Here is a 27,194-nt window from a genome sequence, read left to right as displayed (position 1 = left end):
GGCGTGGCTTAGCGGCACCGAGGGGCGGGGCTTGACGTGACGGGCGGAGCTGCATGGACACGTCAAAGGGGCGGGGCTTGTCGGGCACGGCGGAGGGCGAGACGGGGCTGCCGGGAGGGGCGGGGCTTGGCCGCGGGGGCGGGGCTTGGCCGCGGGGGCGGGGCTTGGCCGCGGGGGCGGGGCTTGGCCGGAGGGGCGGGGCTTGGCCGGAGGGGCGGGGCTTGGCCGGAGGGGCGGGGCTTGGCCGGAGGGGCGGGGCTGCCGGGAGGGGCGGGGCAGGGCCGCGGGGGCGTGGCTTGGCCGGAGGGGCGGGGCAAGGCCGCGGGGGCGGGGCTTGGCCGGAGGGGCGGGGCAAGGCCGCGGCTCGTGGCGCTGGCGCGGTGAGTGACGGGTGGGCTGGGGGGGGAGGTCTGGTGCCCCCCGTCCCGCCATCCCGCCTGAGGGGCCCACGGCCGCCCCCCATCCCCTCAGGGCGGGCCGTGGCACCCCGGGCCGGGGCCGCCCAGGGGCCCGAGCGGATGGGAGCCCTGGGACGTGAAGGTGGAGGCGCGGGGCGAGCTCGCTGTGGGAGCGGGCTGCGCTCCCCGGGAGGAGCGCCCAGCCCGGCCCTCCGGCTCCAAGGCGGGCCCCGCTGCCCTTGCCGCGAGGAGCCGTGGCCCGCCGGCGCTCCGGGCTGAGCACAGGGCCCGCGGGCTCCGCTGAGGGCCCTGCGGGTCGGCGGGCTCGGGCGGAAGGGCTGCGGGCACCCGGGCGCCGCTGTGCTCCAGCTTCGCTGTCTCTGGGATACCCACGGGCACCAGCCATGCGCTGTGTTCTTAGCATCGGCATCGTTTGTTGTGTGGATAAACGTCTGAGCCGCCCCTCTGAAGCAGTTTCCCACGTTCACCTCGTACCTTGAGATATACACCTTTTTTTTTTGTTTGTTTAATGAGTTTTTTGTGGTGTGTTGTGGTTTTCCTGTGTTTTCCCTCTCTTGGAAAGCTGGTATCTCTATGTGCTTTGTGAGGCCGACTGGCTTTAATTTCGCCTGAGATCCAAATGATGTTGAAATGCAGAAGAGCAATGTGCAGGAGGTCAGAATGGCACTAAGGGTTGGTATTTCCTGGCGTTGGGTATTTGCTGGCACTGGTTGGAAGTTTGTTCTGTCGGTTACTGACTGGATATTTCAGTCTGAACAGGAAGTTGCCCGGTCTGTTGTGGAGCTGAGTTCGCAGTAATTCAGGAGTTTTATTGCAATGATTGAGATATCAGTAATTCCACTTCTAAAGGGAGAAGATAAAGGGGAGTGTTACACAGCTTTTATATTGCAGAATGTGTGATGAATTTAGAGTGAAACCTGGATAGGGTTAGAATCTTATCTCTGTTAAAAATCCAAAACCAAACCCACAATAATTTGGTGTAAATTCCCAGTGGCATGAGATTGTCCTGACCTTGGTAAGGCATGTGGGCATGAAATGCAGTCCCTTGGATGAAGAGAGTTTGTTGCTTTGGCTCCTGTATTTGTATCTGGCTGGTTGTTAAGGTAGTTTTAAGTGGTGAAGACCCACGTGGCTAAGTCCTGGTGTGGCACTTCAATTTAGGTTTTTTAGGTACAAGTATCACAGAATATCTTGAGCTGGAAAGGACTCATCAGGATCACCCAGTGCAGCTCCTGGCCCTGCCCAGACCCCCCAAAATCCCACCCTGGGCATCCCTGGCAGCACTGGCCAAAGGCTCCTGGAGCTCTGGCAGCCTCGGGGCTGTGCCCATTCCCTGGGCAGCCTGGGCAGTGCCAGCACCTCTGGGGGAAGAACCTTTCCCTGAGCTCCAGCCTGACCTGGGTTAACCTGATTCCATTCCCTCAGGACGGAGCAGATCTTGGAGCTGCCCCTCAAGAGGAGCTGCAAACCCTGGTGAGTTCTGAGCTCAGTTTCCCCTTCAGGATGAACCAATCCTAGTGCCTTCACCACCTTCCTAGCCCAGTGTTATACCTGTGTATATTCTCTATTTTTTTTCCTGGGATTCAGCACTGGCCAGTTTTAATGCCAGTGGTTGGGAAGAGGCTGTAGCAGCACAATCTGCAGCACTCAGCAAGCATCACATCTTATCCACTCATCTTTTTTTAATTTAAACTTTGTTCATAGTCCTCATCTGTATTTGAGTGTGCAGTGGGCTTGTGGTTGCACACAGTTCCCAGGCAGAGGCCAATTCATCCTGTTTGTGCCCAAATTCCAAGCTCCAGAATGCTTAGTCCTGCTTTTTTTTTTTTGCCCAGGTGGATGAAACGCTCCTCACAAGTGTTTATTAAGTTGATTTTTAGTCTGTTTGATCTTAACTTGCCTCTATTTGAGCCTGAGGTCAGTAAAGCTTTTGCAGGATTTTTCATGAGTAACAATATGGGATCTGATAGGGTAAATTAGCCTTTAAGTTAATAATCCCAAATCCTGTAATTTATGATGTCATTTCCTGAGGCATTCATCAAGCTTTGGACTCAGCACTATTTTTTCCCCATCCTTCATTAAAAAGGGGGCACTGGGAATAATGTGTGAATGTCGCTGTTTAAATGAAGATTGGTTTTGTATTAAGGATTTATTGGTGAAGATGTGACTGCTCTGCTGTACAATACAAAATTATGCTTTTTGCTACAAAGACAAAAATTGTTGCAATAAGCAGGGTTTTGCTTCATTTGTTGTCCTCCCCCCAAAAAACAAGGTACTGAAAATATAAGAACTAGCAGGAGTTGCAGGCTCCCACACAACTTTGTGGTGAGAATGGAGGAATTTTGTACAACCATATCCTAATGAGATTTGGTTGCTTTTCATTTCATATCAGATTTCTCATCTAGGCCAGATTCTTAACTAAGCTGAGAATTAGGATAATTTCTGCCAGTAGAGAGGAGGAATTAAATCACCTTTCCAAGTCACTTTTGCACTTTTTTATTTTAAAGGTATCATCTCTGCCACTGATTCTGACTTGCAGTGGTACAAGGACAAAGTTTGTGGGGGGGAGGGGTTTGTTTGTTTTTTGTTTTGGAAAGAGGTTTGGGGGGATTTTTCACTTCACTTTTCCCTTCACAATGTAACTTCAAGATTTGGATTAGTGAGACCCTGTATCCTTGAACAAAAGCTTAATGCCTGAGAAGGGAGGTCATTGAGTATAATCTTTGTTAGTTTTATATTACAAGTAAATGACAAAATCTACCGTGTTCACAGGGTAAGTTTTGAGCAGGGCCCTGAGGAGTTTCCTTTCAGCTGGCTTGTTTTCCAGTCAGACATTATGTCCAAGAGAAGACAGAACTTTTTGTTCTTTGAACTAAAATGAGCTATTTTCTCCTTTCCTCCTTGGTTTCTCTATTTGCTGTGAAGACTCCTCTACCCAACAGAAAGCTGCCATGGCTCTGCAGAGCTGCCTTCCCTGCTCTGGCCTGAAGGTCACCTGAAAGTTAGCAGGAGCCTGCAGCAGAATTTTGGGAAGTTGAGCTGAAGCACATTGCCAGCATGAACTTCTCCACAAGTCTGCCAGGAAATCACTGGGAGTCTTGGCAATTTTTTCTTAGGGAAAAAGACTGTTTTATGCTGTTTTTATCTGGAAAATTCAATCTTAGTTAATCTACTCCATTGCCTTTTGTTTCAATCTAATTTTCTGGAAATGTTCCCAATCAGGTCCTGGAGAACATGATGCCAGTGATTTTTTTCATTAACCTTTTTTTCATCTGAAAGCTGAAATCTGCTAATGCAGAGAATAATGGAACTAGCTACTGTAAACAAATTAAACTCCTATTTTATTGTACTTTCTAAAGCCTTTCATTTGTTGGTCCTGGAATTAGACTTTCCTGGTTTAGAAGCCAATGTAGAAGTGGGAGGTTGTGATGAAATAGCTCTCTTTTAGTTTTGCTTTTTTATTTCTACAGTTTTTTATGTAATTTCCCATTGTCTTTTCTTCCCTGTGCTATCAGTTCCTATCTTCAAGGGTCTCCAGCTGATTTCCAGTGGCACTTCAGCAACTGTTACTGCAACCAGAACAATGGCTTTGCTTCCTGCTCTATTCCTCTCTGTGGATATAATCTTAGGAAAAAATCTCATATTTGCTGTATCACACATGCAAACAGCATTTATCATCTGCTAAAAAAGTTGTACAAGCATGTAATCTTTTCACTTTATCTAAATGACTAGAGCACTCCATGGTAGCTCTAGAACAGAAGCCAAATGCCGTAAGTGGTTGAGGCTCTTCTCTTCTCACTGCTTGCTCAGCATGTCCTGTTACGAATCCTGAGAGGTTGGGAGAAAACTGGGAACAGAGTGGAGGTGTTCTGGCATGGAACTCACAGTGAGTGCCCCAAGCTCTCCTGAGACTGTGGAAGAGTCACTTCACTTTCTTTTCCCACACTTACTCATTAGTTATCACGGAGTCAGATCTCATTCCTCTGATGAAGGTACAGGAGCCTGGAATATGAGCTTTGTGATATATTTAGTTGATCTTCTGGCTAACCAGGATAAGGGGAACCCTGACAGTCTTGGCTGTTTGTTTGTTTGTTTGGTTTTTTTTTTGCCTAAAGACTGCATCTGTTGAGGGAAGGATTGCCTGGCAAATGCACTTTCAGACTTGTGCCACATTAGAGAGAATGTAATTGGACTTGGCTCTGTAGGATTAAGAAGTGCTTTGAGGCCACCTGTGAGGTACGGTGCTCATCCTGAGCTAAGGCTGTGAGCAGACTAGCTGGCCTGTTCTGGAGAGCTGGGAAAAGAAGCTTCTGGAAAGGGATACAGCTCCAGCCCCCTCAGGGAGAAGCTCATCCCTGTGACCCAGCCTGCTCCTCGAGTGATGTCTGCAATTGGACTCTGGCTGGGACAATGGCAGCAGCTCCTGCCACCTGGCTGGGCTCTGCCAGAGGCTGGATTGGGAGCCAGGGATCCCATCCCTCACTTGCTTCCGCTGTTGACTTTCCCTGCTCCAAAAGGCATTCTAAAGAGGCTCAAACAGCTCACTGGCACAGCTGGGCTGCATTTTCCAGCTTGCATCTTTTACTTGGGAAGGAGAAATGCTAACAAATGTGGAGCAGACTCGAAGCCAGCGCTCCCAGTGGAGCCATCCCAGTTCACTCTCCTGCAGCCCTCAGGAAGTCACCGCAGTGCTGCCATCAGTGTGGCTCCATGGGAGGTATTTCCAATGGGTAAATCAACCCTTGTACATCAAAGTGATAAGGGAAGTGGGAGCACAAGCTCCTGAGGAACACACCCAGCCTCAGGAGACAGTGCAAGTGAATTGCAGTCTGGTTTTCTTGGATCTCTTGTTTGTCTGAGCTCCTGGACTAATGGATTTGACAAGACACTGAGTCACAATTTCTGGGTTCACTGCCAGGTGAGTTTTATACAAATCCAGTTACCACTGGCTTTGATGCCCCTCGTTAACTTGGGATAAGACATTATCTCAAGAGAATGTGCTGAACTTTAGTGTTTAAGGTGGTGTCACGTGAGGCTGAAGTGTGCTGGAGGAGCATGTTATAGATATTATAAGGTTGAAACCTGAACAGCTGTAAACAAGGGTAGTTGGGCGTTTTACAGGTGCCCTCATGTTCCTGTTATAGGCTTGGTTATACTTGTAAAGCCATTTTTATGCTCTTTTCATAAAAGGCACAGAGCAGTGTCTGTGGGATATCCTTCTGTATGGGTGGTAAAGCCTAATACACTTGATTCTGATTATTTTGCTTCTAGTTTAAAAAACTCTTGGCAGCAGCCTGACTTTTCTTAATTTTCTGAATTCCTCAAGTAAAACCCTCCAGGACATCATAACAGCAGGATCATGTGCACTGCTTGTCAGTTGATCCCGTTTTGTGTAACTCTTGCTTGAAACCACAGCCCCCACCATGAGGCCCTTGTGTTGCAGGGCACAGCACAGCTGTTCTTGCACTTTTTCTGCTTTGTCCCTTTTTTTTTCCATAGTAGTTGTTGGTTCCAATTTTCCAAGCAGAGGGATCCCAGAGACAGTTACCCTGACAAGGTTTGTCTTGTACACAGTGTTGAAGAATTTCTGCAAATTGATGATTTATTTGCCTTGTTATTTTTTTTCTCACTTCTCAATGCTCCTAAAAACTGGCTGATAGCTTGGAAAACATCACATTTCTTCATTGTAGGGCAGATGGAGTCACAGGGTGATTTGGGGTGGAAGGGACCCTAAGCTCATCACATTCCACCACCTGCCATGGGCAGGGACACCTCCTGCTGTCCTAAGTTGCTCCAAGTCCTGTCCAGCCTGGCCTTGGGCACTGCCAGGGATCCAGGGGCAGCCACAGCTGCTCTGGGCACCTGTGCCAGGGCCTGCCCACCCTCTCAGGGAATAATTTCTTCCTAATATCTTACCTAAACCTGCTCTTTCTCAGTTTGAACACTGAAATACTTAAACAATAAAATAAATTAAACTTATTTTGTTACACTATCCAGAAGCAAACAAGCCACTAATTTATCTGATAGACATGAATGTTTGAAATATGTTTTGGTTAATGTTTTGGAAAGTAATCTCTGTAATGCACTTAATCAGAGCTCTAAAATCTCTTTGCATTTGTGCAAAGATCTCGTGAGGGAGACTCTGGAGCTGCTTTTGCTGCTCTGTGGATCTCTGTGTGAGCATCCCAGTGCTTGGTCTAGTTCTAAACTAATCTGAGCAGTAGTTAATGATTAGCCTTTGATAAAGATAATAATGTGCTTGTCAGCATTATGTAGGGTTGAGAAACTTTGATCAGTCTCAGACTTGTTGCCTCTCTGGAGAAAAAGGCTCTGCTGGAGTTGGTTAGATGGAAAACCTGTCTCTGGAAGAGTAAGTACTCAGCATTTTTTAACTCTGAATCATTTCTGCTTTGGATTAGCAGCTTTGTGGCTGTCCATGGGTTTGAAAATGATGAAAAAGCCAGCACTGAAGCTCTTTCCCAGAGTGATGTTTTTTCACTCATTGAAAAATTGTTGATGCCTTTTATTCTGGCTTTCCATGGCCTACAGTCATGGCTCTTCCTGTCAGAAGAGTGTCATGAGGCCAAGGCTCTTCCAAAGATAAGTTCCTTTCCAGAGAATTGATTGCTCTATTGCTCTTTTCCTCCTGATACTGGAGATCTTCTACCTTTCTGAGATTGTATCTTCAGTGACTCAATAATTTCAATAATACCTCCAATAGTTCAGTTGCATTCTCAAAGGGAGAATGCTCTGTTCCATGGACTGGGGCTATGAATTTATTCTCTGAATCCTTACAAGTATTTGCATTACTACCTGGAAGCTGTTTATATATCACTGTGCCATCCATTTGCTGTTTGCCAAGATCATGGATCAAGAGCAGGAAGGTGCCTCTGGTGATGGATATTTGGCTTTAACCATCTGCCAAAACAGAGGTTGACTTCCTGGGCTTAATTAAAAACCCACTGGAATGGATTTTGTTGCTTGTGACCTTGCATTTTGCCCATGAACAGCTTGAGGCTTCTCAAAACAACTATTGGAGGCACAAAAGAATTTGATTATTGGCTGTGGTAGAGCAGGTTCTTGTGTCAAGGGACAGTCATGGATGGTGCTGCAAAATGAAATGAACACACATCCATTTTTCCTCTGCAAGAAAAGGGATTTTTAGTTCTAAAAGTCAGTCTTGTGAACTCAGGTCTTTATTCAAAGCCTGCATTTCAAAGGTGAACCTGACACACCAGAGCAGGAGCTGGAAATCCCAGAGTATCCCAGTAGGAGCTGACATCAACATGTGGCTGTTGAGGCAATGTTTGACACAGGCTGGAACGTGGCAGCTCCAGGGAAGGGGAACGGTTGAGTGGCCACCTTAAAATGCTGTGTCTGCACATGGACATGCTTCTGAGGGGTAATTACAGACAAACAACTGCTTAAATATGAAGAGAAAGGAGTGAGGGGAATTGCTCTGCAAGGACGCTTTCCCATGTGGTGGAAGATGTGTGTGGTTGTACTGGACATGGAAAAATGAGTGTGGATTGCTTAAACCAGTATGTGTCATATCATATATGTGGAATGGCCTCCTAAAAATTAACCAGGAGTTTTGGAGTGTCATTTTCTTGTTATTCAGCTTCTCAAAACACCTGAAAGTCAGTTTAGAACTTGTACAAGTGTTGCATTTTATGGGCCAAGTCCGATTATAATGTTGAAAAGCAGCCAGAGAGGGAAAATAAACTGTGTGAAAATGGGCAAATGGGGTAAGATCTGGGAATCTCCAGTGAATCACCAGTGCTGGACTCCTTTTTATGAGCCTCTAATAAACCAGTGCCATCCATTTATTACCCTCAAGTTTAATTTTACCTGTGTGGGACGAAGGTATTTATACTGTTACAAGATAACATCTGTAAAGAGGTAATAAGAGATAACAGGGGTACTGGTCAACAGCCGACTGAACGTGAGCCAGCAGTGTGCTCTGGTGGCCAAGAAGGCCAGCAGCATCCTGGCCTGGATCAGGAATGGTGGGGCCAGCAGGAGCAGGGAGCTCATTCTGCCCCTGTGCTGGGCACTGCTGAGGGCTCACCTCGAGTGCTGTGCCCAGCTCTGGCCCCTCAGTTTGGGGAGGATGTTGAGGACCTGGGGCCTGTCCAGAGGAGGCAACGAGGCTGGAGAGGGGCTGGGAACACAAACCCTGTGAGGAACCCCTGAGGGAGCTGGGGGTGCTCAGCCTGGAGAAAAGGAGACTCAGGGGTGACCTTGTCACTCTGTGCAGCTCCTGAAAGGTGGCTGTGCTCAGGTGGGGTTGGGCTCTTTCTCCAGGCAGCACTGACAGAACCAGAGCACACAGCCTCAGGCTGCACCAAGGGAAATTTAGGTTGGATAATAGGAGAAAGTCTTTTACAGAAAGGGTGATAAAGTTGTGAAATGGCTTCCTGGGGTGGTGGTGGCCATCCCTGGATGATGTTTAAGAGAAGCCTGGACGTGGCACTGGGTGCCAGGGTTTAGTTGAGGTGCTGGGGCTGGGTTGGACTCAATGATCTTGAAGGTCTCTTCCAACCCAGTGATTCTGTGTGTGATTTCTGTGTCTAATTTCTGTGTGTGATCCTTCACCTGTATTATAGGCCCCTAATGCACCTCTAGGACACACTGAATCACTTCTGAGGAAGCTTGTGTGCTTTCTTTCTTGGGAATGCACTTTTTGACTTTGTTTTTTTTGTTGTGTTTTTTTTGGTTTTTTTTTGGTGTGGGGTTTTTTTTGTTTGGTTGGGTTTTTTTTTTTTTTGTTTTGTTTTTTGTTTTTTGTGTGTGTGTGTCTCCTGAGATTGTTTTACAGGGTTTAAGCTTGAAGACACCATAAAATCAATCTGGTCAGAGCTGTTTATGCTGTGTAGCCTGGTGTGTCCTTCCCATTCCAACCAACCATGGAGCAATGGTTTGTCAGGATTAACTTGCAAGTAGTTCCGTGTCTTGCATCCTGACAGGAGTGCTTCTGCATGTGGCCACTGAACAGCCACAAACAACAATCTGTGTCCTTACCTGTGGACAGACACATTTTTGTGGGAGACAGGCTCCTTTCCATAGGTACAAGTGGTGCAGGAGGTGTTAAATATGCAGGAATCTGGATGCTGAGTTAGTGAGCATATAAAGAACCTTCTTTGCAATAGTGGGGTTTGTTGGTGGTGGTGGTTTATTTTTGTTTTTTTTTCATCTGGAGAGAAAACTCCATTTTAAAAGTGCCTGTTACAGATAGAGGAATACAAGCTAGAAACTGCTCTTGATTAGGGCATATGAAATAGGAAGTGAAGTTCTCCACTAGGCCTGGTTTTTCTAAGGAAGCAGAAGTTGTCTAATCTTACAGAATACACTTCTTGCAAGATGAGGTTCCAAATATTAATATATTTTTATATTAAAAAGTTATTGAAGAGTATCACAAGGCTCAGGACTCTGTCCCATTTGTTCTCAGCAGGATGGTACCTGCTCTCTGGCCATATGGATCACATCTCCCTGGTCAGCATTCTTGTGTTTGGTTGTGTAACATCTGAGGAGAAACCACCACTGAGGATAAAGGAGTATCTGTTTATTCAGGAATTATGTAATCTTGGAAAATATGGGTCACATGGCCCTGCTTTTGTGTCTCCACTTCCTGGTGCTGCCCCGTGTCTCCTCACTGCTCAGGATCCTTGGTTGTCCTCAGCTGACGAGTGAGTGCTGTGAGTTTTTAGCAGGAGGTTCCTGGTGACTCCTGACTGAGCACCACCCACCCTCCTGCTCCTCCATCTCAACACAGCTCTCACTCCACTGGCCTTTGAGCCATTCTGCCTTATCTCTGCCTAAACTTCCCCCCTTCCTGCCAGATTTCTCCTGAGGACTTTGTGACCTGGATTTGTGTTACTGTGTTCCTGTGTCATGCCCTTGATGATGTAGGAAGAGAGGTGAAGCTCTGATGGTGTGGCCTGCTGGTCTGCAGATCTGGGCTAATAGCTTCAGAAGGCTCTGATGTGCACAGGAAGTGCTGAAGTGCTTCTGTAGATGCCTCCTGGGGATTGCCTTTGATGGAAACTTTTCAGTTCTAGCTCTGAATTCATGCTGGCCTTGACTATAAGGAATTTTGGTGTTGCCATGCCTTTTATCCTGGGTGTTTCATAAAGAAATTGTAAAGTGGCATCCTGTGCCATTTTGGTATCTCTGGTGCTGTTCTCTGCAGATGACAGAATCAGAGTCAGCTGTGGTACAGCATCTCCTCTGCTTTGGCAGCTGTGGGAATGGCAGTCACTCCTCAGCCCTTGCACGTCCTGAGGTGCCTCAATTCTGCCACTTTCCAGAAATGTCTCTGCTCTTGCATGCCAGAAGGGGGGACAGCTGCCTCATCCACCCAGACAGAAAGGGGAACAAGGAACAGTGTGGGGCAAATAAGGGATCCAAAAGGCTGGTGGTGGAAGAAATGAAAATGGGGTGGAAAACCACTGTCCATGCACAGAATGGAAGAAATTGTGCTCTTGGTGGGCTTGAACAGGACAAGGCATCCCTGAGTGCAGGAGTCAGAAGAATGTTGTCTTTTATATGGATAAGAGTCCTTTGTGTGGATAAGTGTCCTCAGCCTTGTGACAGCCTCCAGCACCCGTCTGTCACCCAAAACTCCCTCTCTTGAGCCAGGCTTCTGTGACAGATGTGCTCTGAGCAACATCTGCCAAACAGACTGTTTTGCAAGCCTGCACCCCATGGCATTCATAACAGCTGCCAGACCCAATCCCAGTGGAACTCCTGGTGTCATGCCCTTCCTACTGTTATGCATTGAGTGTGTTGCAAGGAGTGTGTTGCATTTCCAATGGCAAGGGAACGATCCCCAGTCACAAAGCCTGGTGTGCACCTTCCATTGCACCACAGCAGAGTGCAAGGAGCTGTGCTGCTGTGCTGAAGAGAAGGTGCTGTCCCATGTTCTGCCAAGACTGGGTGCCCTGGGGAGCGCCTGCATATGGGGACCCCAAAATTTGGCCCAACAGTTGGAGGCATGGATCAGTTTGACATTGCAGTGCTTTTTTCAAAGGAAAACATAATGTTCACTGGGATGTGTGTGGGATTCCTTTGTAGATCAGGGGAGCATTGCTGAGTTTGTGAGGGACAAACTGAGGTGTGACAGCGTTGGTTCTGTCACCTCTTGCTAGAGGTTCCTGTGGTCATTGTGTGTCATTGCCATTGTGGAAGGGATCTTGCCTGTGCTACCAAGGCAAGGGTTGAGAGGTGGCCAGCACAAGCAGAGGGGTGTTGTAGGGTAGAGTAGGATAGAAGAGGAATAGGATAGGAATATTTAGTTGGAAGGTGCCTTCAAGAATCATCTGGTATAACTGCCTGGTCTCAGCTCGATGGAGACAGTGGAGGATCACTCTTGGATCTCCACGCAAAGCTCTTTGTGTGTTCCAAGTGTTTGCACCTGGGCTGGGTCAGACTTCTCTGCAGAAACGAGTCTACAGCCAGGAAAGGGTTGGCAAGGACTCCTCAGTTTTGCCACGCTTCTCACCAGGATCCTTTGACTACTTTGCTGTCTTCTGCAGTTTCAGTATTGCTGAGGAAAATGCTTGACCACAGAGGAGGCTCAGCCTGCTCACCATTATTTTGTCACCTTTACACAGCTCTTGCCAGCATTTCTCAGCCTTTCCTGTGATGTTACCAGGCTTAGTGTCTGAGGTTTTGTGCTCTGCAGGGTTGTTTTCAGCTGCCTTTCACTCCACTGGGCCTGTGGGTAACGACATGGTGTGTGCTTCACTTAATGAAGTTCAGTGTATTGTCCTGTAAAGAACAATCTGTCCTGGCTTATTTTTTCTTCTTGTTCAAAGATTACAGATTTCCTGAGGTGTCTGCAGAAGCTGGGAGATTAGGAATGACCATCCCTTTCTAGGCAAGCCTCTAACAGAGGGTGGCCAGACAGGTTTGCTCTGAAAACAAACTCCATCAAAGGGCCGTTATTGTAGCCATGCTGAGAGGAAGAGCTCTGGCCCCTCCTCAAGTAATGGGGATTGTGCTGAGTGGCTGTGACCAGCCTTGCTTTAGTTGTAGTAGTTTAGTTTTTAGTTGTTTTAGCTGAGGAATGCTTTGATTCAGAGCAGAGGACAGGACCTTAAGGATTAAACATATGCTGATATTTCATCATCTTGTTTTAATCTTCGTTTTAATTAAACATTAATTAATGCATATAACTGCATCAAGCTGCCAAATGATGTGGTTCAACTTCAGGAAGCTTATGTGAGCCAGCATCCCAACTGGAATCCATAGTCTGGAACTGGAGCACTGTTTGGGGTTTTTACCATATCTGTGGGTGCTGTGTAATAGCTCCATATGGAAGGGGCAGCCTGAGCCCTGGGGACACAGCAACCCAGTAAAGAGAGGGACAAACATTGGTACAAGAAAGACTTGGATTTGGTAAGAATCAAACAAGCAAATGATGGCACCAGGAGGCCTGGAGGATGGGTGTTTGGAGGAGCATGTACTACAGGGTGTCATTGGTGGCCCCAGCACTGTGATCTGCCTGTGCTGCAGAGAACCTGAGCTCAACTGGGGCTTAAAGCATCACCCCTAATCCTCCCTGTGTGGGTGATGTGGTTTTGCTTCATTCTCCTCCCACATCCAGCCTGTGGGGTTTGTCAGGATCAGCTTCATAAGGATCTGTCTCAGCCTGGGCAAATCCCATCAGCTGTGGGCATGGCTCATGGACAGCAGAGTGGGTTAGATGTGCCAAAACTTTGTCATTATCTCCAGCATCCACAATTGTGCTGTAATGGTTCCAGCTGGGATCCTTGGTGGAGGTGATGGCAGAGGATCAGATCTGAGTGGATTTCTCCCCTCAGAAAACATGAAAGCCCTGCACATCGTTGTAAAAGCCTGTTGTTTGCCTGTGCTGGGAGAGCTGGGCTCTGGGTGCTCCCAGCTTGGCTGCCAGTCCCTGCTGACTGCTTCCATCCTGGCATTCCTTCCATAGAGGCTGCCCAGGCATTGTCCCCTTCTGAACCTGAACACAATATGTTGTCTGCAGCCCTGCTCAGCTCTTTTTTTGCCCATTATTCTCTGTCCTGCACTGCAGCCTCTGGCATCTCCAGCTGGACATTCTCCAGAGTGCCTGCCATCCTTCAGAAGTTCTGAAACCTGTGGGTGGGAATTGCTCAGCCTGCTCACAGGTAGACAGGGAGAATGGGCCCTGTGTCACACTGTATGTTCCTGCTTGGCTCTGCTGATCCAGTTTGAATCCAGCAAGCTTCCATGATCAGGGACAAGCCCCAAGATATCCAAATTTGTACAACCTCAACCTCAGTGTGTATTGGAGCTCCTGAGCTGTGCCCTTCTCTTTCCCTTTATCCAAACCCCTTCTGGTGTTTTGAGCTTTTGTGAAGCGTTAAACTTCTGGAAAAGCTTTAGGATGAGACTCTAAGGTGGTGAGGCAGTACCAGGGCAAGCCACAGTTCTGCTGTGAGCTCACAAACATTCCTTGAGTTCTTAATATAGCTCTAAGAGTTCCTTCTTCAGGAATTGTGCAAGGGAAAAACAGAGGTGTGCAATTAAATGTGCTGGGCACAGCACAGTCCCTCCCTGTGTCTCATTGCCAGTCTGGGGTTGCTGAAGCTGCTTGGGAGAGATCCAAGGGGAATTTCCACACTGGGAAACAGCAGTGTGTATCTGTAACACGTGTTCTGCTGCATTTCTGAAGAATGTGGTGTTTGTTCCCTGTGTCTTTAAAGTGTGTCTTTGCAGCTTGGCCCAGGGGCCCCGGCCACCTTTGCTGGGTGCTGCCACACCATGAACAGGTGGAATTGGTCTGTCCCTCAGCTGTGCCTTTAAGCAGCTCTGGAGCTCTGCCTGGCATCCTGGAAGAATCACAAGTCCACCCATTTGGAAAGGAAGCAGTTAAAGTAGAAAAGTTTGCCAGGAAATTGAATAAACTAAAAGCAGTGCTTAGGTCTCCTGATGAGGAGCTCAGTGGAGCCCACAGCTAGAGCCAGTGAACAGAGCTGCAGTGTCTGCAGGCTGCTGCTTCCCTCCCACTCCATTGACAGCACTGCTAAAAAAAAAAGGGATTGGGCTTGGGACCACAAGCTGGGAGCCAGTGGAGCTCGGTCTGCCAGCAGCACTGCTGTAAGTAGAGCACCGGGAGCTCCTGGGTGCCTTTTCCATTCCTTCTGTGCTTTTCCTGTAGCATTCCTTTGAGTCACACAGCACTGAGCCATATGTGATAATGTAAGCAAGAGGTTTTTGCTTTTCCAGCTTGCTGGTTTTAATAATTTTCCCTTGGCTTTCTCTCAGGAACTTTGATTTTAATTCTTAGTAAATATTACCAAGTCTTTCTTGCTTGTTCAGGAGAAGAGAGGGACCTCCTGACCTGCTTTTGCTATCAGAAGTGTTGGTGGAAAGACTTTGGGTACGAATCACTCCAGTGTTTCTGAGAGGAGTCAGGAGGGTTCCGAGCAGGAGTGAGTCCTGTGCTGGCCACTGCAGCAGCACCCTCTCTGTGGGACAAATAACTGCTCTAAAGGAGACTGGAAGAGGGGATTTTGGAGGCTCTGGTCCTTTCGGGCAGAACCAGTGGAATTTTATTTCTTGGGTTTTCTGAACTGGTTTGGGAAACATGAGGCACTGTTTAGAAGGGAAGAGTTGATGCTGTAATGGGCATCGATTTAGGGCTCCAGTGTTAATCCTGTTGGACTTCTGATTTGGAAAGAGGCTTCAATCACTTTGGGACTTTAAGGAAGATCTGTTTGACACTGAGCTGATTGTAAAGCACTTCCTGGGAGCTTGGCAGGTCCTTTCCATAGTGTATCCTGTTTCTGCAATGAAAGGTGTATTTTCCTTGGGTGTTTGCCCGGAAAAACTGGGATTTGGTATGAAATTGCAGGACTCTGGATGAACACAGCAGAAGCAATAGACTGGGAAGCTGTGGAGGAAGTTATGTGTAATGGCAGTGATCTTTGGCTGCCTGGGACCTGCTTGAAAAGACTGCTCTGTCTTTGGCATCTCATCAGGTCCAGCTCATTTACCTGCACTCATGTGTGCCCTGCCACCTCCTGCCTGTTCCCCCCTTCTCTGTGCCCTGGAGTTGCAAACTGTGGCCTACTGGTATGTGTGAGGTGAGACAGCCCTGGTTTGGTGTTGGTAGAGGATGAGAGTGAGTCCTGGTGCTGACAGTTTGCTGCTGTCAGATCCTGCTCCTGGCTGCACCTGTCCTGATCCAGCCTGGTTTGCAGAGCTGCCACGGTGGCAGTGCAGGGCTGGGACAGAAACCTCAGAGAGAGCAGGGCCTGCCTGAAGTCCTGCTTAAAGAAAAAGAAGTCCTGTGAGTAGCTCTGAGTCTTGCAGTTCTCCTTAAAAATCTGAGGGGTTGTGAAATGGAGGCTGTGACTTCTCTCACCTGGGGTAACAGCACTGAGATGGAAAGAAAGAAGCCCTGGAGGAGAATTTCCTCATTCCTCTCCTGTTTCACCCTGTTTGTTTTCTTGGGCAGTAGGTTACTGCAGAGCACAAAAAATCACTCTGTGTGTGTGTCCCTTGTGACAGGTACACCCTGGGGTCTGTCCCTTTCAGATGTTCAGACTACCTGAGCCTGATGCAGCCAAGGGCTGTGGCAGGTCCCTCTCCAGGGCTCCATGCTCAGGAATCCACTCCAATGCCTCTCCCTCTCAGTGCAAACATATGGAGCAGGAAGCAGCCAGAGATCACCCATTCAGGCAGAAACACCTGCTGAAAGGCTGGCTTTGTACAAAGCTAAACCTATTTAAAGAATTTACAATAATAGAAACTTGTGGGGGGTGGATTTTTTTCCTTCAGGTATGGAGTCAGCTTTGTTAAAGCACCACCTTCTTGTGGCACACAGAGCTCCACATCTGTCAGCTTGTTTCTTAGGAGCTGTGCAAACCAACCAGGGATTTGCAGCTTGAAATATTACACACCCATTAACCTGTTGCTGCTGCCGCCCTATACATTGATTTTTACCTTGAGACTTAATTAGAGATCTCCCAAGTTGTAAATCAGAGTCTGATTGTCCACTGGAACAGATTTATTTTTAAACAGAAATTTACCCACTGTTTGTTACCTTCAGTGACACAAAGCACAGCTGAAGTGGCTCAGATAAGGTTGTTTCCTCTTAAGCTATTTAATACCCCATCCTTTCAGGATCTCATAAAATGTCCTTAGGTCAGTTGGGTGACTGTAGCAAGGGGTTGGATTTGGTGTTAGAGCACTGGGATAGCAGGGTGGGAAGGAGCTACCCAGGTGAGGGTCAAGCTTGCCCTTTGTAACCTGTACCAAGGCCTGCCCAGCCACAGGCAGCCACTCCTGAACACCTGAACATGTTCTTTGTTCATACAGAGTAAATTTCCTGAATCATGTCCATTGTTTCTCCCTTTCTGCAGACAAATGATGGTTAGTGAGAAGGAAAGGAGTGAAAAGCAGGACACAGCCCAGCCATGAAGGCAGTTTTACCTGGTAACCAGCCAGGGCTTCTGAGGAGCATTTTGGAACCTGCTGAGCTTGACAGGAATGTGAAATCCTAAAGGGAATAAATAATCATTGGACAGTAGTCACTGGTGAGGATATTGTATTCAAAGGAAAAACAATGGATCAGTCAGCTGAGAGAAGAGGGAGGAGATGGGGACAGCTCTAAACTCTACTCTCTGTGACAGGGACAGGAGCCAGGGAACAGCTGGAGCTCTGTCACGGGGGCATTAGGCTGGAGAGCAGGAAAGGTTCTTCCCCCAGAGGTGCTGGCACTGCCCAGGCTGCCCAGGGAATGGGCACGGCCCCGAGGCTGCCAGAGCTCCAGGAGCCTTTGGCCAGCGCTGCCAGGGATGCCCAGGGTGGGATTTTGGGGGGTCTGGGCAGGGACAGGGGCTGGGCTGGGTGATCCTGGTGGGCCCCTCCCAGCTGAGGATGTTCCATGGTTCTGTGATTCCAGGAGATTTTGGCTGCAGGAGAAGGGAAGTTCTTGTGTTACGTCTTTCCTCTCTCAGCACGTTTACCTTTGATCCTGCTGGTGAAGCACTTGGACTTCTTCTTCCTTCCCTGATGCAAAAGACAATTTGAAGTTTGTGTGTTTTGGCAGAGGATTCTTTTTCCAAGTGTTTTGGGACTGCAGTTCTAGAGCCTGAATATTTCAGCTCTTGAACAGGATAATCTTCCAAGCTGTGGCATACGGAAATCACACTGGGCATTCTGCATGTATCTCTTGGTGAAGTTTTTCTGTGTCAGCTGAGCTACTGCTTGCATTGTTCCCTCTCCTTTTTATCTCTGTGAACATTTTCTGGTCTCAATATTTAAGCAAAAATCAGGGACAAAGTGAGCTAAAAAATATTAGCAGAAATATGGACTAATATGGAAACAAGGAATTCATTCTGCTTTAGCCAATGCCATTGGATTCCATGATTCCAAGTTACCTTCCAGGGGAGTATTGTGAGGTTGTCTGATGACATAAGAGAGGGGCTACAAACTTCTTCTGCACAGAGATGGAGAACATACCTTAGCTGCGGGTACCTGGTGTCACTTCTTGGTGGTTCCCTGCATTATTTAATTTCTCTGTTTGCAGGGTATTACCTCTGTCTTTCTCTTGAGTTCCTCCCCAGCACTGCTGACTTAGTTTCCTTACCTTCCCCAAATCTTCAGTTTCTTTCATTGCTCACTTTAATTTAACCCTGAAGCCCTTGGATATCCCCTGCCATGGATGCTCCACAGGGCTGCACTGGTGTTCTGGGCCACCAGTGACCCCTGCACAGGGTCACTGTCACATGCTGAGCCAGCTGCACCACCAGCTGCCTTTCAGGGCTTTATTTGCTACTTCCAGTTCAGAAAGCTCTTCTAGAGTCTCATTTCCTCTCTTCAATCTAAATATAGCCATGCCTACCTGTTCAAACACCATGCTGCCTTTTGGCTTAAAAAATTGAAAAAAAACCCACATTTGTAAATTCTCCTGACGATTTATGTGGAAGGAAGTCTGTCTCATTTATTTTTAAACTTTAATTTGATAAAGTGTCCAAACTTTGCTTTTTATTTCCCTTGGTTTTACTTCAGTGCAGGACTGGAGTGGGAGGGTACAGAGGATTCCAGGCAGGGTCCAGCAGGACAGATGCTGTGCTTTCGGGACTGACTGGTGTTCCCAGGGTATTTTCTCTCCTGTTGCTGTTTCAACCTGATGATTTTCATTTCCCACCAACAATTGCCAGCCCAGGCAATGCTGGGCCAGAGTGCAGCAGCCATGCCCACAGGTGACCATAGAGGGTTTTTTTTTTTAGTGTATCCAGACATCCCTGATTTGTGGTAATCAGATTAAGGATTGGGACTGGCAGTCTCTTGAGTGTTTCTCTCACTGTGGGTAATGTGATTACAGGAGAGATGTGGCAATGTAAAGCTCATGGAAATTAAATTGGATTGCCTGTAGCTGTTGCAGACCTTTGCCTGGCAGTAGGTCTCGTACCAACTAACACAATTTCTGTGTTAAACATGTTCCCAATAAAATGCATAAGTGTCAATTAAGAGAAATCCTATAATCTCATCCTTTAGTATATGCAATTTAAAGTAGTGCTTGTGACATTTTTGCCTCTTGCAAGATTGCACTTGGGAAGGGGCTCTGTTTTTTCCCTCATGTAGATAAGAAATGTTCCTCTATGCTGAGCACTTGCCCCAGGTGCCATCTCAATCAAATTGGGCTGCAGAGGGACACACCTCCTCTAAAGTGTCCTGCTGTGTGCTCTCTGTAGCCAGAGCAGGACCATGAGGAAGCTCCAGGAGTTTTCCAGAGGCAACAGTTCTCAGTGGCTTGGAATATTTTCTCATGCAGCAACAGTAGAGAAACCACATTCTGTTTAGAAAAGGGCTTCATTGTTTGTTTGTTTTTCAGGGTCCCACTTTTCTATGTGCCTTTCTGAATCTCTCTGTCCTCAAGATGTCTCACCACATGAACAGCTCCATGTTGCCAACCTCGCATCCTCCTGAGCATCAGCACCCCTCCACCACAGCCTCGGGACACAGCCATGACATGATGATGATGGTAAGTGGAGAAGTCAGAATTAACCAGAGAGTTTTTCCTTGTCTGTGGTTCAGAGTAACCTGTCATCTTATAGACTGTGCTCCAGAGAGCTGGAAGTGAAGCTGAGCTTTGGAAGGCAGGAATTCATCCAGGTTAAACCCAAATCCCATTGTGGGTCTTTTGGAGTGAAGGAGTGGCATAAGGGATACAGAGCAGGAATGGATTTCACAGGTGGAGATCCTTTAGCAAAATTTTTTTTTTTCTTGAGAAAACCTTTCCAGCAGCCAGTCTGGTGTCTGCTCTGCAGGCAGCTAAGGGCAGAAATGCAAAGCAAGAGTTTTCCTGCAGGAAATGGATGGATGGAGTTCTCCAGGCTGGCAGGGAGAGCCGCAGGCAGCCCTGAGAGGATTCCCAGCAGTGTGAGGGGCTGTGCCGAGCTCCCTCTGTGCCCTTCCCTCCTGAACCCTCAGAGCACACTTGGTTGGGGAGCACAGCAGTGCCAGGGCTCTTTGCCACGTTGGCATTAAGGCTGCATTGGTCCTGATTCCTGCTGCTCCAGCTGACTTTGATTCCAGCAGGTTCAGGCTTGTGCATTCTGGCATCACTGAGGCTTTGAAAGCTCCTGGCCAGAGTTTCCATGGAGATGGCCGGAGGATCAGTGTTTGTGTGTAGCCAGTTCTAGGAACTTTTTCAGCTTTTACTCCTTTTCCTAAATGCTTTAGGAGTGAGTTTCAGATTATTAAAACATGTCAGTTTACAATGAAATTTCAAGAGGAGGGGAGAGAGGGCACATTTCTATTTCATATGAGTGTTCTCAGGAGTGGATTTTGCAAACCATCATTGGAGTTTGTTTGCCAGCTCTGTGCCTGAAGAGAGAACCAAGAATCTCTGCTTCTATTTCTATTGTAACCAGTGTCACAGTAGGAGAGGAGAGCACAGGAATAACCTTGATGGGCATGGCCCACATGGAGCTCTCAGTCCAGCACTGCCACTGTTCTCCTTGTGAAGCTCTTCCCATCATCTCAGCTCAGTCTTGGCATCCCTGGGCCATTACTTTCCATGGAAATGTAATTTCTTTACAAATGTCAAGTGTTCACTAGATAGTTACAGGACCCTGCCTTGCCCTGCAGCTGAAAACTGTGAGTAATTGCACCAGATTTTAAATTCATATTGCAAATAAATCTTTCAGGGAAGGCAGTACATAGGTGCAGCATCTTAGATAACAGACTGAGCACATTTAATGTGTGTTTTCCCATTCCTCACTGGTACCAAGTAACAGGCTTAGGTTCAGCTGAAGTTCTTTGATTTATGTGGGTTTTGTTTTAAATGTAAATATGTTCAAGTCATTGAAGAGATTAAAGTACTCTATAAAATGTGTTTTACAGTAAATTCTGCTCAGGGGAAAATGAGATGATTGTTATAGATGCTGAAATGAATCATAATTCTGAGCTTCAGCAAATAATCTTAATTAAGCAATGAGGGAAGTTCAAAGAGAAGTTCCTCTTGCTTGGTCAGGACTTCCCATGTGAAAACCCTGTGTGCAGCTGTGCCCAAGACATGCCAAGCTGTATTTACCTAGATGGGAAGTTTGGATCACCTCTAGCTGGCCTGGGGATCTTTGCTGTTTCCCCTTCCCACAGCATTCACTGTGCAGGCTCAGGAGCCCTTATTTTCACCCAGGGGAAGCTGTGAACTGGCTTTACCCCCTTGTGTAGCTGTGTTTAGGCCTCTGTTTCCCACAGGACATTGGGAATTCCATAGGGAGCCAACACTGCTGGCACAGTGCAGGAGGGGACCAGAAGACTCACCCGTGCAACCCTTACCTGTATCATGCAAACAAGGTTCAAGTGGGGAAGGGAAAGTGCCCTGTAGCCCAGCTCCTGAGGGGATAGGGAGCCAAGGAGGAGCTCCATGGAGACATCCCCAATCCCTGACAACTGCTGATGCTGAGGAAAAAGGAGCTCCAAAGGCAAGGAGAAGGCACTTTCCTGGAGTTCTGTGAAGGACAGGGCCTCCTGTCCAGGGCTGCCTGAAGGAGCTGGGAACTGGAGCCTGGAGCATCTCATCCCTGTCTCACTGTGTGTGTTACACCAGATCTACTGGAGAGTTTCTTGGTGTTGAGGTGGTGACCAAACAAACGGATCCGAGTTCTTGTTCTGATACAAACCCATTGCTGCACCTTGCTTGAGCTCCTTGGGATGAGCTCTTCAGGCTCATCTTGGTGTTCTTTGTGTTTTGGGCAGGCCATGACTTTCCACTTCAGCTGTAAGAATGTGCCATTGCTGTTCTCTGGACTTACAATCAATTCTCCTGGAGGTTAGTAACACAGTCTTGTGCTGTCCAAACAAAAGGCTTGCAGTTCGGTTTCAAGATCCATATTTCAGGAATTACTTTGTTACTTGTGCTAAAAATCTGTGGATGTGCTGTGTTGAGTCTGGTTTAAATGGTATCTGTGAGGTGAAAGAAAAATAGAGATATTAGTAGAGCTCAAGAATTTGGTTTTATTAGCAAAAGTGCTTGCTGTTTTTGCTTTATGAGTGAAATTGCAGTGAGAGTCTGGAAAATTCCCATTTCCCACCTATCTGTGCATGCACATGGAGTCTGGCCGTGGCCTGTGCAGCACAGTGGGGTTCAACCACACAGTGACTCTGCTGACACATTCTCTTGCCCAGAGACAATAATGTTTCCTCTCTTGTCAGAAATGGCTGGTGCTTTTGTGGCTGTCTTCTTCCTGGCCATGTTTTATGAAGGCCTTAAGATTGCCCGGGAGTGTCTGCTCCGTAAATCCCAAGTCAGCATCCGCTATAACTCCATGCCAGTGCCCGGCCCCAATGGCACCATCCTGATGGAGACACACAAAACCGTGGGGTAAGCATTGCACTTCATTCTAAAGCAGAGCTCTGCAGGTGGAACTGGCACAGAAGAAACTTTGTGCAGCCAGTTTTGATCTCTGGGGAGTGTCCTGGCTCCAGACTGGGATGCTGCATGGCAGTGGAGGATGGAGGACACCTGGGCATCCTCGAGGATGGGGGAAAAAGGAGGAAAGCAGCAAGGAGCCAGATGGGCTTGGGGTTTTTGTAATGAACACATTCGGGGGAGTTCTGAGGAACAGAGTTGGATGTTACATGCAATGATCCCAAGGGAAAACACTCAGGATCCTTTTGTTGACAGGTAGTTAAGGCTTCTGTGCAGAACAGAAGCCAGTCAGCTTTTGAATGGGCAGGTAAAAGAAGCTTGGCAAGATCTGTTTCTCAGCTAAAAGTTGTGTCCTCCCAGCAAGCTCCATACTTTTTTTGCTGTGTGACAAAACCACAGCTCCAGGTGACAGCACACACGGGAGTCCCTGCCCAGGCTGGTGTCACCTTCTGTGCCATCCCACGCCCACCTTGCTGTCCTGGCAGCTTTCTCTTTGGGGATGTGCATTTCCCACCTGTTCCATTTGCTGACTTGTTTGGGTTTGTGTTCCCAGCCAGCAGATGCTGAGCTTGCCCCACCTGCTGCAGACTGTGCTGCACATCATCCAGGTGGTGGTCAGCTACTTCCTCATGCTGATCTTCATGACCTACAACGGGTACCTGTGCATCGCCGTGGCTGCGGGAGCGGGCACCGGGTACTTCTTCTTCAGCTGGAAAAAGGCAGTGGTGGTGGACATCACAGAGCACTGCCATTAGCACTGGATGTGCCACAGGCCTCTCCACCCCCCTGCTCCCTGCCAGCACAGCCACCTGAGGACTGGAGCATTCCTAAGCTGCCAAGAGAATCATGATAAAGAAAATCAACTGAAGTTCACTACAGGTTCCTGGAGGGGTGAGGGGTGTGAGGAGCTGGGACACGCTGCTCCCCTTGACTCCTGAGAGTCCATGGCAGCCATTCTTGGCCAGGATTTGCTTTATTCTTAGATTATGCTGTGATTGAGATTAGTTGGCTGACAGAACTGTAGAAATTATTTTAAAAAGAAAACAAAACCGTTTTATTTTTAAATTGTAAATGCTCATCAGTGAGGGTTTAATGAACAGTAGGAAAAGATCAGTTGCCAATTATGTGTGAATGGCTGTTTTAATTTTGATTTTTTTTTTCAATGTGTACATAATGCCAGGGGAGGAGATTGCCCTGGCATTGTGGCTTTTGGGGCCAATGACACCTTTTGCTGTAGGACTCAGCCTCTGAGGAAGATTTGGTGCTGCACATCAGACACACTCAGGTGCATTTGGCAAGGGAAGACTTTGACGCAAGGATGTGAGCTGTGTGCTTCAGGGATTGGATGAACCTGCCCTCCAAGCCCACCAGAGAATTATGAGTGTTGTTTGTCTGATGTATCCAGCAGCTTTACTCAGCCTCCAGGGAGAGCACTTGAGTTAGGCTGCTTTCCCTTCCCAATTATGGAACAGATAATAGTTCTGTATTTACAGGGCAAAAAGATTCCAAATAAACCATTGAATCCACAGGTACTTCATGTGGAGCTGCACCTGGATGGAACTAGAGCTAAGCTTTGGGTTACTAGAAGTGGCTCTGTAAATGAGGCAAGAGCTAAATAATGATTTCATGACACTAAAGTTAAAATGGCTGGAGGGTATTCCTGACTGGAGATGAAGGGGGGAAACAACCATGTTCCTGTAAAGGAGAGATTTGGGGAAGAGGAGGAGGAAGGCTACAGCAGCCCTCAGTGTCTTCTCAGGTGAAATTTGGAGCAGCGTGGGCTAATCAGAAAGTATTCCTGACCCAGATGACTCCTCTTTGTCTTGATAATCACAGTGTGCCCATGCTGGAGGTGCAGGTTCTCAGTGCAGTGGGGACAGTGAAGAACTCTGCTGTGAGCTCTGCCCAGTGCCCAGGCAGGACAGGCTGTGAGGGGGCAGAACCGCCCTCCTGCCTGTCTGGTGCCAGGCCAGGCTTGGGGAGCAGCTCTAGTTTAGCACCTGGATGTTAAAAAGGTTGTGCAGAGCTGGAGGTGGTTGTGCAAAGCTGGAGTCTTCCCTCTATCCACATTGCCCAGTTTGTGCCTGTAACTGGCTGGAAGAGAAGACAGTGGGAATTTGGGAAAGGCACTGAGAACAGGCACCACTTCCAGACTGGGACTGGTGGCTGGGACATGCCATGACAACAGGGAATCCTGCCCGGGCTAAAGCCTCTGGGCACACACAGGAAGGTGGTTTTTTTCCCCTGAATATACTGCTGGTAACTTCTGGCAGCAGCTGTGTGAGGAAAGCTGATCTTTGGAATGAGATTTTTTAGGCCCTGAGCCTTAGGGAGTGAAGCCATCCCTGTGTACCTGGGTGCTCCACGGTGCTGGTGCTGCTGTCCCTGCACAGAGCCCACTCTCCCACCCTGTGTAAGGAAATTCAGAACTGCTGCTACCAGGGCTTGAATTGCACCTCCTGGGCTGATGCCAGGTGTTTACTTGGACATCTCGTTTTCTCTGGACAGTGCAACTAGAGAATAAAAGGAGCTGAGTTAAACACAGGCTTAGGTTCCTATATAGCTGCTTTCTGTAGCAAATTCATATCTGGATGAGAGAGGCAAAGTTATTTTCATGGAAAAGTTCTAGCCATGTCCTGCTGAGAGACAGGAAAAGTGCTTCCTTCCTTCCCCAGTCTGATCTTTGAAGGGAGTTCTGTCTGTGACAGAACCTGCTGGTGCCCTTTCTGCACCTGTCACAAAGGTAAAACTCTGCTGTGCCTGCAGGCAATCATGGGAGGGGACAGCTGACCCTCCCCACCCCTGGAGAGCTGGGAGGATGTTAGTGTGGGCAGAGAAAATGGACAATCCCTTCCCACTCCTGCTGGAACTGAGAGGAAATCTGTCTGTCAGAGAGAACTAGAGCTGTTAAAAGCTGGAGATGGTGTTGATGTGGGAGGTTGGCACTGCAGGGCTTGACCCCTGCAGGAGCTCAGGGTGACACTGCCACTGCTGCCATTGGTTTTTCTGGAAGGGGGTGGAATTGTTGCCATCACAATCACAGGCTGGAGTGAGGAGCGGCTCTGTGGTGACACTGGTCACCTCATATACCTCTTGCTGTGTCTTTCTTTGGAACAGAAGCTGCTTGGCCTGATCTTGCTGTCACCTTTTAGCCACTTTTCTGTGTATCCAAGTGGCCAGACTTGAATTCTCTGGGGATGACTTGGAGATCAGGCTGTGGCTCATGCAGTGTCACTCTGGTTCTTGTTAAGCTTTTCTGTCTCGTTCTGCTTGTACCACTTGTGCCCCTGGAATTGTTTCCCCCCAGAATGAGCTTCCCTTCTGCTCAGAGAGGGCACACAGCTTCTCCAGCGTGCACAGGGAGGGGACACTGCCCTGGCAGGGCTCACCTGGGCACGAGTCTCAGGTGCCCCAGCAGCTCCCACAGCCTGCACGAGGGGTGGTGAGGGCACCCTGGGCTCCCAGGGAAGGTGAGAGGGGAAGTGGCTGAGAGGAGCAGGGCGAGGCCGTGTCCCCTGTGCTCCGAGCTCCTGGGGCACCGCTGGGGACGAGGCGTGTCCAGGCTGCTCCTCCTGCCGCGGCTGTGCAGTTCAGATTGTCCCCAGTTCAGTGTGACAGTCCAGAGCAGCCATCGACCGTCCCTGTCGCAGCGTCCCGCTGCCACCAGATGCCAGCACGGTGTGCTCCCAGCCGGGCTGTGCGTGCAGAGCCGGAGCAAAGCCTGAGCTCCCTGCGGGCGGGATCGGCAGCTCTGGGCAGCCCCAGCCCCGCTGCTGAATTTAGAGGTGTCCGGGTCGCACGGTGGGGGAGGGCTCGCAGGGCCGGTGTGGACAGACATGGACAGACATGCAGCATGCTGGGCTGTGCTGCCCTGCTCGGGGTGACATCCTGTGCCTGGCTCTGTGTCCCGTTTGCTCTGCACACGCTGAGCCTCCACATTCTCATCCACGAGGGAGCTCGGAGCATCCAGGCCCTGTCCCTCCGAGGGCTTTTGTTGCTTTTCTTTGAGTGCCTTTTGAGTTTGTCTGGAGCCAGTCCCACCACCCAGCAGGATTTCTAGTTTTGTTTACAGTGGACTGTCAGTTCTGTTTTTACTCTTGCTTTTTGTGGTGGTAACTTGTCTGATGTTACTGTGAATATCAAGAATCTCCTGTACATAATTAACCAATAAAATAGATGGCATTTTACTGTGCTGGGGGTGTGTTTTGGGAACGGTCTCAGGGCAGCCCTCGGAGGGAGCACAGGGCCCAGTGCTCCTGTTCAGGTGCTGTGGGGGGTGAGGAGCAGCATCCTCTGAGCCTCCCCAGCTCCCAGGAACTCGCCCTGAAGCTGCTGGAATGGGGTTCACTGAGAAGTCTTTGTTCCAGCTCAGTCACACTTTGCAGGTGTGGGGAGGGATGGAAAGAGAAACAGGTGCCTCCCAGATCTGCCTGCCCTGGAGAAGAGTTTCAGGGAGATGTAAGAACCTCCTGAGGTGTTGTCCTCTCACAGCTGGGGCCTCTTGGGAACGCCAGCACAGCAGAGCAAGCCCTGATCATTGTTTGTGGTGTTAGACAGGAAAAGCAGCTCTTTTCTAGGCTGCTCTGGGGCTCTTCCCAGTTGGAAAAGTTTGAAGTTCTGTACATTTTCCCAGCCTGACCTGAAATTTGATGCACCTACAACAAGGGAAGCGTGAATTTAACTGGAGTCCACTTTGGAGGAATGCTGAAAAACCAGACCTGGTCATTTTGCTGAAGATGGCAGGACACAGCCCTGGGCAGAGGCAGGGAGAGCCTCCAGCTCCTGCATTCCCTGCTGTGGCAGCCTGCCCTGCTCCTTCCCCAGGCTGCAGGGAGCAGTTTCCTGAGCACCAAGGAGCTGCTCAGGTTTTTATGTTG

The 27,194-nt window shown here is 48.5% G+C and overlaps 1 protein-coding gene across 9 annotated transcripts; it reads left to right on the top strand.

The window, feature by feature from the left end:
- The first annotated feature begins 317 nt into the window (after positions 1–317).
- Positions 318–26,509, top strand: SLC31A1 (solute carrier family 31 member 1). 9 transcript variants are annotated; one of them, XM_085593732.1, is made up of 6 exons: positions 337–1,073; positions 1,845–1,892; positions 19,273–19,422; positions 21,645–21,717; positions 22,101–22,269; positions 22,871–26,509. In XM_085593732.1, exons 1-6 carry the CDS (start codon positions 1,050–1,052, stop codon positions 23,070–23,072), a joined length of 666 nt encoding a protein of 221 aa, XP_085449858.1. In that variant the 5' UTR covers positions 337–1,049; the 3' UTR covers positions 23,073–26,509. The 9 variants fall into 9 exon arrangements, with proteins under 9 accessions (XP_077643975.1, XP_085449858.1, XP_085449857.1 ...); XM_085593731.1 differs by having other exon boundaries at positions 337–1,091; XM_085593735.1 differs by having other exon boundaries at positions 344–380.
- Positions 26,510–27,194: the final 685 nt, after the last annotated feature.

Source organism: Lonchura striata, chromosome 17 (genome assembly GCF_050655825.1).
Source record: "Lonchura striata isolate lonStrDom1 chromosome 17, ASM5065582v1, whole genome shotgun sequence".
Lineage (NCBI taxonomy): Eukaryota > Metazoa > Chordata > Aves > Passeriformes > Estrildidae > Lonchura > Lonchura striata.
Note: the sequence above shows the minus strand (reverse complement) of the source record. Positions and strands in the feature narration are given on the sequence as shown.